The sequence below is a fragment of the Numenius arquata genome, chromosome 10 (assembly GCF_964106895.1).
Source record: "Numenius arquata chromosome 10, bNumArq3.hap1.1, whole genome shotgun sequence".
In the NCBI taxonomy this organism is placed as follows: Eukaryota; Metazoa; Chordata; class Aves; order Charadriiformes; family Scolopacidae; genus Numenius; species Numenius arquata.
Window position 1 is genome coordinate 12,563,581 of NC_133585.1, and position 13,173 is coordinate 12,576,753.

Here is a 13,173-nt window from a genome sequence, read left to right on the forward strand (position 1 = left end):
AGAATCTTTTAGCCTTAGACTCCTAAATTCGCAATCCAATTAAGTTAAGTAATTGAGATAATCTCAGTATTTAGCAATTTGGTGGGTCGTTGCATCCTTTCCTGTTTAAGGAATTGTGCTGGAATTTCCACACGTTTAAAGTTGAAATATGACAAATGAGAACATTTTTCTTAACTGGGATCTAAAATTACAAGACACAAAGCAAACGTCCTCATTTACCCAACTGAACCTGCTTTCTGAAAAGTCCTTCAAAAAAAGGAATACATTATTTATTTACATGGGTTTGTTGGGCTCCAGTCATTATCTTATATTATGTTTGGAAGCCTATTCTTAATATTTTCCACATTATTATTAGTAGCTCATACATTTATCTCTGTGTTTATGTATGTATACATACATATATACGTACAGTCACATACTCTCTTTAGTTTAGCTCCAATAAAATTATAAAAACAATCCAGTTTACATCAGCAAAGGTTTGGGCATCGGTGTTCTCTACCAATTTTTAAAACCTCTAACTAAAACGTGACGCCTAAAACATATGAATTGAAGCCAGATTTTCAAACCCAGAAGTGGCTCTGAAATGACCCTCAGATGTGGCTGTTTGACTAGAGTGTTACAGTGGTCAGAATAGAAGAACTTGTCTTGAAAGTCAATACCTGAAGAAAATCAATTGGTTCACCACTCTAAAGCAATGAGAAACCAAACACTATCTTTATGGTAACCAAGCCGTGAGTTCACCGGAACATCAGGTACAGGACAGCCAGGATGAAACAAGGTAGAGGAGGATGGGTTAGAAACTGTGCGTGTGGCCGGGGGAAGCGTTAGTGTGCCGACAGCCATAATCATGCGAGGGCATTAAAAAAAAACCACAGTCACAGCCTGAAAAGAATAAAGCATTGTTTATTTCCAGTGTTACCAAATTTTCTATGAGAAGAGCCAGTCGAGACCAAAGGGCAGGCAGAAGCAGCGTTAGGCCTCTGTTGTTACTCTTAACCTGATCTAAGCGTTTCTGCTCCACTAGCTGTGGCTGTACTACGGAACGCAGAAAAACGTCACTTGACTTTAAGGTTGGGATTTCATGAAAGCTTTTTCCATGAGCGTACAAGTACAGGATAAGTTTGAGGGACGATGGCAGGGGAATTGTGAAGGTTAAGAAGAGAGAGAGAAGTATAGTAAACATACTTCCACAGAATAAAACAAAGGAAAAGGCAGAAAGTAAAGGGAAAGATGAGCTCAAAGGCACACAATACTTCTTCATGGTTTTGCTTCCAGGAGCTATTTCTCTTCCTAGTCAACAGGAGTAATTCCTGGCTGGCTAACAGTGAGAAAGGCTCAAGATCAGATGTGTCTCTTATTGGCAATACTTGCCTTTTGAGGAACAGACTATTGGATTTCCAGCCTTTACAATCAAACACTTTTTGCTAACTAAAAGCAAAATTAATTTTACTTTTGAGTCAAATATATCCCTGGGGCAGGCTTAGTGAAGTCGATACCTTCACAACATGAAAGAATTTGGCTCAGAATTTTATGAGCAGTTTGTATCGCTGTGGCTACACAGGCAGCTCAAATAGCTCAAAACTACTACCCACGACTGTCTGTTTTCTGGGAGAGATTTGATATTAATGGGTTTTTTTTGTCTGCAGCCTTTTTAGTCCCCAGCTGAAATGGCTTTTGATAGAAGGGCCTTGGTCAATGGTCACTGTTCTGAGAGAATAGTGCAACTCTCACAGATTTTATTAAACATAGGACATCTCTCAAACAAGGTTTATTTATGCAATATACTGTCCTCCCAATTATACAGTATATTATACAATGGAAATTGTGAAGTGTTTCCTTCCCATAAAAATATGCTACATGATGTGGTCATAAAGACAGGGTGATTGAAGTGATAGAAATAATCTTTCCCTCTCACACACTAGCAAGAATTATAATAGTTGGAGTAATGAAATGTAAAATTCATTTGCAAGCCAAGCTTGTGTGTGCTATAGGATCCTAAAAAGAGACTGAAGAAACTTCAGAGACTTTCCAATAAATGATTCTGTTGAATACAAACTGTACGTACTAGACACTGGAATACTGTCCAGTATTCCAATACATTCTGTTTTAGTTTTGGAAACCAAATGTAAAAGATTCCTAACCAAACATGTACATGTAACAGGCAACCTGAGATGTGGAGCTTGTGCACCTTCCATATACCTTCTCTCTGTCTTGAATAGCTCCTCTCTGTCCCATTAAAGCATTGTAGAGAGAGAATCATTTAATCTGTAATGAAGATCTGATGACATAAGGAACACGAGGCATTCCAAGAGACCACGCAGTCCTTCAGCTTTTCTCTGTCTTTCAGTACCGAAGCAATAAGTGAATACTCTAATTTTTTTTTCTCCACATTCTTATGGAGCAAGACTACTTTTCTCATTTTACCAATGAGGAATGAAACTTAACTAAAACCTAATAGAATCGCTCATGGTCAAATAGAGAGTTCACAGTAGGGAAAAGAACTGAAATAAGCTCTCCTGAATCCCAACTATATGAAAAGATAAAATCACCCTGTTTAATAAGAGATTATGGATCTTTCAATAAATATTAGTATTCAGTTTATAAGTATTTTCCTGTATTGATATCTAATAGTCTTTTAGAGAACCTGACAGATATATATACAGTAGCTTTTTTTCAAAGAGGAAATAGTTATTAATGCTTACAGATTATTAGGGTCTATATCTATTGAAATTAAGAATTCTGTTTTTCTAGTAGTATACTGTGGATTTGAAGGACTTGTCCTTATTAGACTTAAAATAGCTTTCATCATAACATGTACTTATATTTACATGCACATATTTGCCTACAAATAAAATTTCATTTCAGAAGTAGAAGTCAAAATAAATTTTAAAAAAATTCTTATTGGGTGTCTGGGAGTGAAGTTGTGTGAAAGCTATTTCAAAAGCAGTTTTGTGTCAAAGGCATAAGATATTGCCAAGCATTTTTGTGTCAAAGGCATAAGATATTAACACTGTTGGAAGCCAGACACTGAGCTAGAGGAACTGCTGTTCTGATCCAATAAGGTTGTTTCTACCTTTCTGTGTTCACACCTGAGAATTTTTCCATTGCCAGATGAACATAAAACTACTGAGATTGTTTGTCCTTTTTTTTTTTTCCCCAAGATATATTTTTGTTATCTTAACAAAGACACCATACGACACATAAAGAAGTTATAGGCAGTTAACTGGAGAGGACAGAAGACAACTATCATGCTGGTTTAGTTAATAGCTTGGGATCAGAAAAAAAGGGGTAGAAGAGCTAGTCTCTCTTTTTCAGCCACCGTGGTTAAGAATGTGAGCAGCCCACGCCAAAATGATTGCAATATGGCCTACTAGTATGTCTGCTTTGCAAAACAGGGAAATACATTTCTCCCAGCAGGTATCCTGGTTTGTGCAGACAGTGATGCAGAACAGGAAAAGCATTATCATATATTCAGTGAAAGAAAAAACAACCAGCGACTCATTCTCAACAAGTAGTATGGAACTCGGTCAAAGCAGCTCACTAAAAAGTCAAAGCAAATACCTCCTATGGATGCATTTTAGTGGCATCTACTGGAATGCTGTTATATTTAACAGTCAAATAATAAATGCAGCTGGGAATACAGCAGCATTGGTGTTGGTGAAAGTTAAGATAACTCTTTTCCAAGATTTACATTGTGATATTTGGCATGCAAGTATATGTACTCCAATTTATCTTATTGGTAAACACATCACTTTAAACACATCAGTTTTGCACAGACTGCAAAATTCTGAGTATGTGGAGCGATTTGAGCTGGGATATTTCAGATGATAATTCCCTATCTTGACCTTAAGTGTGCAATTGGATTGATCTGAATGGCTCCCTCTAGCTTTTTATAGCTCCACTGGTAAAGTGCAGGTATCTGCCACCAGGCACCTGAACACGGGGTCAGGACTTTCAGTTTGTATTTGTGACCGTTATAGACAAGACCAGTGCCCAACAAGTTTAGGTATGTTGTACACCAGGAAATTATTCTCCTTGCACTGAAGCGTTCTGTCTCATCATTACTTCACTTTTCTCCAGGGAAGCCGCAAGAAGAGCAAGAACCCATAGATCTCAATTTCAGCTGGTAGATTTTTAGTGCTACTTTTTAATTTGTGCACATCGATGATAAGAAAATTCCTACTTTCTCTACATGGTATTATCCTAAGTTTGAAGCTGCATCTGAAATATACTATTGCGTCTTTTCTATTTAGTTCCTGAACCAAATAAGTAAGCGCTAGGAATTAGAGCAGCCATCATTCTTTCAGAATGTGGATTACACTTTATTTCATAAATTCTCTTCAGGATTTTGTTACCTTCCCCCTCTCTCTCATTTGTAATCATATAACATTCTGGGTCAACTACAACAAATGCTTATGTGGAAATGAACTATTAGGAAGTTATTAGTATTTAGGGTAATTTTGCTGACATTAATGCAATTTAGAAGCAGAATAAAAGGAAGCAGTGCCAGTGCTATGCTATCAGCCAGTTCTCCAGCTCACCCTAAATAGAGGTCTACGAGCCGGTGTGATGATCCACAGAGCACGGCTGGGTACCTCTGGGTTACACACGCTTGTAAAGCCTGCTACATGCACAAACTGCTTTTTCCTTGTTAGACTGAAGGCAATGCAAGGGAGTAGTCGGAGAGAAAGGCAGCCTTATGCCGCGGTATCCCAGTTAGCCACCTACATCAGCGGAAGGGTGCGTGTGAGAGTCTTAAAGGTTGCACAGTAGGAATGAAAGTGATGTTGATTTCTGCCCATCCAAAAGTTAAGTGCTGGACAGGAACACACAGAAAACTGAGATTGTGAAGATGAGATGTTAAATATAGGTCAGTATACACACACCCACACACAAAATTAGAGCTTGTTAAAGCTCAAGATTCATTAGCTTATGCATTATTTCCTCTATGAACTATTTTGAGAAAAGCTTCATGGTATTTGCCAATTTCATTTGGAAGCCTCAATCTTCCAATTTTAAGTGATTTTAATCTTTGATCAATTGGTTCTGCAGAGAACTGGCTTGAAAATAAGGAATTAATGATCTCTAAATTCATTTTCCCCGTAGAACTCTCAGGAATGTTTTGGGGAACAAAGACATTATATTTCATCAATTTTCCCTTCTGGTTTCACTCAGAATTCCATAGAGACAATTGAGCTATTTCACTATTCCTCCATTTTTGTTACTCTTGAGGTGCTAAAAGGTAACTGGGGATGAGAATATACTAAAGTGATGTGCTTATTATTCTTTATTGCAGTTACATTCCTTCAATGAAAAAGCTACCTATAGAAGTCTGCTTTATTTCACGGGCTGTTGTGGAAAAATAAGGTATATCTTCGAAAAGGATTTTGGTAATCTGATTAGAGTATAGATAGGAAGTTTTTGGCAATAGGGAAGGTCAGCAATGCTAATCATTGGAAATTCCGGCAAACGAAGGAAGGGATCGAGGTGCCTTATCTTGCCTTGGTGGTGTCAGATGGCTGTGATAAGCAGCAGTAGAACAAAGAATATTATTGTGCTCGAGAGCAAATTTTAGCAATTCATTTTCGTGTACGTCACAGAAAGCTGTTGATTAAAGGCTGATTAAAGAAAGTCGTTATCTGGTACTATCACGTTCCATACCAAAATTCTAGCTTTTTAACTTTGCAAACTAAAATTTGTGCAAGTATCCATGTATTTTCTGATAGGTGTAACGATAGTCCCAGTCACTGAAACTCATGGTCAACATTGCTAAAGAAGCCACAAAAATCAACTCGGTCCCTGTGGGAACCTGAGTGCACAACTGAAAAATTGGTGTCACCTCCTTTGCCCCTGAAGAAGGCCTCAGACAGCTCTTTTCAAAAGTGATAAAATAGCCCCTAAAATACTTGTTCCTCGCTACTGAAGATACACTTCCCACAGTTGCGCATAACGAGAGAAACTGCAATGAGGAGAAAGTGACCTCTATATTTATTACATAGCAAAAACTTAACTCTCCTTCCCATGCAGCAGGCGTGAAAGGAAGGAGGCAAGAGAAGGAGCCACAGAACCTTTCTCCTTTCATTATTTTTTCATGCATGAAAGGAAGAGAGGTCAAGTTCTCATGCCTGCTTTCCTGAAGTCACACTCCAGCCACGTCCCACCGGCACACACTGCATGCAGTCAGTATTCCTGCTGCAAACTAAGGACCACAGGAGGTGAGGAGGAGACCGTTTGAGTAGAAGGCAAGGCAGCAGTATTCAGGAAACAGGTTAGTTTAGATCAAACCGTCTTATACCACAGCAGAAAATGAGCATTTCCCTGTGCCATAACCAGACAAGCAGATTTACCTGGAAGGCCTTTTGGTTTTGATTTCCTACTGGCATCAGCTTTGCCGTATCTTCATTAAATGCTTATAACACTATGCTTTACTGGCAATATTGGGAAGGGCAGGGGGTTAATATCACTATCCACATCCTGCGTTTTACTTTATTTTTGGCACGGAGGCTGTTTACAAGACAGTATTGTCACCAACCACTGTCCTCCGCTCAGCAGAAGAGTTACGGTTCAAAATACATTCAGTGTAGGACAGATACACTTGCCTATCATCACTGCTATTTTAAAGAATTACATGACTCATCGGGCCTTCAATCAGGAGCCTATTTTAAGCCCCACTGTCATTAACGGAGACTAACCCGGGCAGAACAGCAGACTGCTGCAAACGGTCACGGAACACTGCAAGGTGGGGTCGGTCAGTCGGAAGCAACATACAGTGAGATAAGGCTGGACACATTAACACCAGGGCCTAACCAGGCCAGGCTTGACCTTTTGCTAGAACAAAGCTAGTGGTTTCTTAAAGCTCTTCGTGATTTCTCATCAGGTCTAAGTCTGTTATAGCCTCTAGCGGTGAGATGTAGTAGAATGACAAATCCAGCCCAGTTTCTCCACCTTACATAAAAAGCCTGCCTCCTACTCAGGAGGGAAAGACAAGGCCTCTCAATAGTTATATAAAGAAAGATCTGTCAAATTCATTTTCTGGGCTTGAAGATCACCATGACAACGTAAAGGCAGATTTTTAAGGAGTAAGAGTTAAGGAATTACTAGTCCAACTAGGAAAAAACCAAACTGGATAGAAAAATTTGACTGAAAGTTTAACAAAGGCCCATCACTGGGGAGGTTTTTTTGAGAGGGACTGGTCTAAGAAGCAGAAGTATGTTGTAGTAAACGAACTTGCCTTAGGGATTAATGATAGCACCTTCACAAAAGGTCTTTATCATTGCAAAAGTTCCAAAAGTTACCAACTATTGAAGATTTTTTTTTTCTATTGCCTTTTTTATGTAATTACATAAAGAATTGAAATTCTACAAGCTTGGAGAGTTTAGATTCCATTTCGTATCCTCCAGGCAAAAAGATGACAACTATTTCTCTATCTGATTGCACGGTTTATATGCACTGAATTTTTATCATTAAATTCACTGAGACAGAGCTAAGGGGAAGGGGTTCCTTAATTACATCTGCATTAACTTCATATTTGATCAAACTATGCTTTGCTGCTTATTAAAAAATACCTTCAAAAATAACATTATGTGTAAACACTAAGATATAAACTAGACATTTTCTTTTCCATTATAGTACATGCGGTAGGACTATCTAAAACAAATAGTATCTGTATTATGTTCATAAAACATTAAGGATACAGTTCTTTCACTTAAATAAGAATTGTGTATTATTATTTATTCAGAAAACCATTTAATTTGGTTGAAAATTAGAACCGAGATTTTTTTACTTAGGTACATTTGATATTTATGAAAAAAAAGTAATTGCCGATTGATATTTTAATTTCTATCAAAATTTCCCATATATAAATAAAATTCACCCACTCTGAACCAAAGTTTGATCTTAGCAACATTCAGGAAAAGTTAAAATGTTGCTCTTATTTCATGCAGTTATGCTGATTTTCCACAGGCACTAATAAGATCATACAATCAGAATCTGCTTGTGTTCCCAGAAGGAAAATATAACTGAATATTGAGTATTAAATGGCATGCTTACTGAATTGCTATGGTACTTATCTAAGAAAAGTAAAATACATTTTAAAAAGAACTAGTGCTTTTGTACTCTTAAATAATACTAAAAATTTACATTTTTAAAGTGTGATAGCTAGATTTTTTTCCCTTTAAACATTCCAGTATTTGGTCGATTCATGCAAAATCCTCCATGAACTGTAGCTTTTCCTTCTTTCCATAATGCAGAAAAACAATGGGAGTTTGAATGAACTTTGTTCTTGTATGAACTGCTGATGTAAGTTCCAGGTGTTTGGGAGCAGCAGAAAGTGTAAGAGTTTCAATCTAATCTCATCCACTAATCTCTTTGATCAGAATTACTTCTACCAGCTAAAGGTACCTAATTTGCAATTTATAGAAGTTAATAAAAGGAACAAATTATTGAGGGCTGTAGGCAGGGCTGCAACAGAGCCAACTTTCCATTGCAGAGACCGGTGTTCTATCTCAGTGCTGAGGACTCCTAATGCAGACTGTTGAGGGCTAATACCAACTGTTTCTATGGAAGCCACGAACAGTTCAATTTAGTTGCATTTTTTGTTTCATTTAATCATCAGAGCATAAGCTAGAGAGGGAAGTGACATTGCTTTTGGTGTACTTCAACCAGAAAATATAAATATTTGAGGGCCTTTGGTATAGGTTTGCCATATCTTGACTGACATCTTACAAGCAAAGCATTATTGTAACATTGAAGCACAAAGATCCCATTCTAAGCACCAGCAATGTCTCAAGTGCATTCACCATGGGCAGAAATAAATACATTATTGCCAGAGAATGCATATTATTCAAATAGAAATGCTAAACGATATCATCAATAGGTTGTCATTTAACATCCATTAATTATTCTTTGTTTTCATTCACACCCAATACATTATCTTTTCATTTCTGTTGTTCTTGCAACTGCTTTGTCAGGTTTATTCTAATTCAGACAAAGATCAGTAAGGATTATAGGTAATAGGGGAAAGCTTTTTGACCAAATTTTCTATTGTGGAAAGAAAAGTTCTCCTTTCAATGATCAGCTGAAGCAGTTATTGTTTTAAAACAGAATGAAGTACTATGTAAAATAGGCACATAGTTATTTTAGTTTTAAAACCTTTTATTTCAGATAAAGCATGCTACTATATACAGAAAAAAACGTGGGTCAAAGCAACAGCAATACAGAATGGGCAACGTATTCCTTAAAACTTACAAGATGCTTTTAACAACTTCAGTGCGGCAACAGTACTATATATTCTTCTCACTCCTAAATCACCTCTAGCAAAATGTCATTTCCTCACAAATCCTGTGCAGCCACAGCTATCTCCGGCTTTCATATAATGACAAATTCAGGTTTCCAACAGAAAACTTACAGCAATGGTTTCAGCAAATGACTTCTACCAGTATAATATATTGAAGAAATATAACTTCACATTGCTAATATCTTATTTCAAACAGCATCATTCAACTATGCAAACTAAGTATGTTGTACATTTAGCAAAGTCTAGGCCAGGCTCAGTCAGTTTTCCTTTTCATCTCTCTTTCTCCTACTTAATTATCTTTACAGCAGTAAAACTCAGTAAAAGTCTCATTCCTCTTCCTCCTAAAGAAATACTATCGATAACTTCCCTCTCATTTTCTTCTAGAACTAAAGTCAAGAGAGTACAATAGTGATGTTTTCTTGCATACTGAAGTTACATTTGATATAGTAAAGAACAAAAGCTAATCTACTTTATAATGAAGAACACAAACTGGGTTGTCTCATTACTTTTGTGACAGTGAATGGATACCAGGCTAACAACAGGCATCTACGGAATACAGGCACCCAGAGAAAGGCCCTAGAAAGAAGCCTTTCCTGTGGGTGTGACACTCTTAGGCTCTAACTCAGGACAGCAGTTAATTTTTTACTGTAATTCTCTGTCTCATGTATTTGCCTGCTAAATGTGGGCTTTTAACTTTTAACATTAAGGATTTGCGCTGATAGGCCGTGATGCCAGTTGCGCAATTTGGCAAAGCGTGGGCTGTTACGTTCCGTTTCAAACCTTTCCCTGTGGCATGAAGAAAGAGAGAGAAAGACAGAGACAGAGAGAGAGAGAGAGACACACACACACAGAGAAGAAAGAAAGGAGGGAGAAAGAAAGGGGTTAGGGACCATGACTACCACTCACCTGCCTTATAACTAGGGCAATGCAATTTATTTGGATATTTTTCCTCAGCTTTCAAATCAGCGCAAAGAAGGCTGGATGATCCTTTTTGGACCATGTATGAAAGGTTTTTGCAGTTGTTCATTTCCGAGAAGTAACTTGATATAACTTCATATTCTTTGACTTGTGCTTGGTATTACAGGGCTGCTTTTGCTAGAAATGCAGTGTAATCCCATTGTTTTCCTGCCAGCAGATTCTCCCGTCTTTTCCCTCCCTCCCCCCTCCACCGAGTGGTCAGTGAAAGTTAACTCCATACAAGAGCAAAATTAATGCAAACATTTTCCATTCTGTAATACCTAGGTCAGGCTATTTATATCCTGCTGTCCTTCCTGAAAGGGCCATCAGCCACAGGTTTCAGCAGTACTTTTCTGTGGCTTTTCTCAGCGTAAGTGAGCGTAAGTGTTGGCGCCTGCATAAATATTTCTGGTCACTGGTGTCAAAAAGCAGAATAACACGGGATTTTCAAAGTACAGTTCTCTGAAGTATCGGCCGCCTCCTGTGAACACCCCCAGCCACCTTTGGCTGCAGACTGGGGTGCTTCAGCAAGTTGTAAGCAATATTCAGCACCTCTCAGGATTTAATCTTTTCTCGACATTCTATAGTTTAAATTCAGGTTTTGTAAATGAAAAGGGGAAGGAGGAGGAGGATGTGGGATGAAAGCACAGTCAAGGAGATGTGTATCAAACAGAATGGAAAATAAAATGTTCTTGTTACTTGCAAAATGTATTTGATTCACTGCAAAGAAGGTAAATTACCCCTCATTATTTACACCCAAAATGCAACACAACTGTGTTAATGCAGCGGAACTTGAGAGTGAAACCAGCCAAACAGAAATGAACAGACTGGGCTGGTTTTACTCCTCAGGCTGAGGAAAGCACAAAACAATAAACAAAATAAATACCAACAAATTCACTGATATTTCTAAATCTTCTGTTCCTAATAACAGTGTCATGCAAGTAACACTCCTAAAGAAGTCTTGACGTGCGACTTAGCTCGAGCTATCTTTTCTGCTTTTAAGTAATTAAAAGACATAAAGCATTCCTAGCTGAAATGCTGAAACTTCGTGATGGCATTTTTTTCAAGTTACACTGGAGCGCACTAGCTGCAGTGGGGGTTACAGGACATTTAAGAATTTCCTTACTGCTTTAAAGATATACCCCTCCGTTCAGGGCAGAGGTATTCAGAAACATCTGTTTGGCTTGAAATGGATACCATCTTTCTGGAAAACATTCTGTAACAATCATCACAACGGCAATGGAAAGTTTTCATAGCAAGATATAATCTCCTGTGTGCCTTCAAAATAGCAGTAGCACGAGCAAAGGACAGTCATGCAACGCGCTCGTTAATATTAACTGAAAGGAATATTCTGCCACCTGAAAATTCCCAAGCTTTATGGGTTCTGTTTAGAGCATGTGTCATGAAGTTAGAAGCAGCAGTCTAGAAATGACTAGTTTTATGTAAAACAGGTCTGCCAAAATTAAGCTACATGTATTTTTCTTTCTTTCTTTCCCTCCCACCCCTAAGCGTTTGTAAGAAACCTGATCACCACTTCATGCAGTTCTTGCCGACTACACTGAAGAGCTGACACAAAGAGACGAGAGAAAGCACCAGCGAGAGATCGCTCACAGCACGCCCCGAGACCAACATTCCCCACTCTGTGAAGTCTCTGGCAGTTTAAGTTTTGGAACATGGAAGATTTTTCCAGAATGCCAGCACAGCATGGGATTAATGCAACACTGAATCTGGCAAGACCCAGGTTCCGCAGCTCCATGGAGACCTTTTGCTTTCAGGAGCCTAGGATGATCTCAAACTGTGGGCACGGAGAGAGGTATAGTTGTACAGGCTGTCTGGGATAGACACTGCAGAGGAGTTTCTACTCCATTGTTGTGCTGGAAGAGCGGAGTTAAATTATGGGTTCCGTGCATCTGACATCGATCATTCAATCCTTTACAAAATCAAAAGTGGTAGGAGCCTTGCCAAAAGATTAAACAGAAGAAGTCCAATCGGCCCAAAAGAGTAGTGTATGATGGATGTATGCATAACCAGGGCTGTTGCTACCAGATCCGCAGTGGAGCATGTGCAACATTTGAGGTGGGTACCAAGCCTCCAAGATGGGGCGAGCACTACCCGTTAGGTAGAAAGGAACCCCCATTTCATTGCTTGCACCAGAGCTCATGCCAGTTGCCCTGCACCTGTGTAACTACCTAGTATTTATTCCCTTCTGCCCCTCTGCGATGAATGCCCTTAAACCCCTTTCGGTAATACAGCTGTGCCTGAAGATAATTATAACTGTCCTCGTGAAACAAAGGATAACACAGTGATACCTCAAAACTGCAGAAAATGTGCAAAGCACAGTGGATAGTCACGTACTTTAAGTTACACTGAACAGAACGTGCAATTTACACATGCTGATATGTTACTAGATAATAACTTTAAGCATATCTGATACCAACATATCTGATAATAATTTTCAACATACTAGATACCGAATATCTAGTATTTTCCAAACCCACAGGCTATGGCTAGAAAGAGTATTTCTTTAAAATAACATATTACTCTCAGATGCGTATGGGGGACTGTTAAGTTCAACACAACGCTTTAAATCCCATCACAGTAAGGATTTGGATGCTGCTATTACATCAAAACAGATGATGCACAATACATTTAATAAGAATTAGGCTTGTACATTTGAGGGAAGAAATAAATCCCTGAGGGCTGTAACATCAAGCCTGATGTTCAGGCACCAAGCCATGAACGTCGGTGAACTGCAATGGAGGGTTTATAGCAAACATAAACTGAAACTCTACTTGTATTTTCACAGGGAAGGTGACAGACATCTTTCTCACTGATTCAACATCTGTAACTTGCACCGTGATCAAAAGCTCAGAACCTTTATAGAAGCCACAGGGCAGTAAAAAAAGAAAAAAAAAATTGAA

At 38.4% G+C, this 13,173-nt stretch overlaps 1 protein-coding gene across 7 annotated transcripts in view; it reads right to left on the minus strand.

Annotated features, from left to right (window-relative positions):
- The window catches only part of LDB3 (LIM domain binding 3), a 129,312-nt gene that overhangs the window by 35,927 nt on the left and 80,212 nt on the right, over positions 1 to 13,173 (minus strand). For 3 of the 7 annotated variants that reach the window (XM_074154300.1, XM_074154301.1, XM_074154299.1), the window contains exon 9: positions 9,139 to 10,081. The exons of the other annotated variants lie outside the window; for them this stretch is intronic. In XM_074154300.1, the coding sequence (XP_074010401.1) occupies positions 9,985 to 10,081 (97 nt within the window). In that variant the 3' untranslated portion in view covers positions 9,139 to 9,984. Of the gene's footprint in view, positions 1 to 9,138; positions 10,082 to 13,173 lie in introns of those variants that run through there. 7 annotated transcript variants of the gene reach the window in all.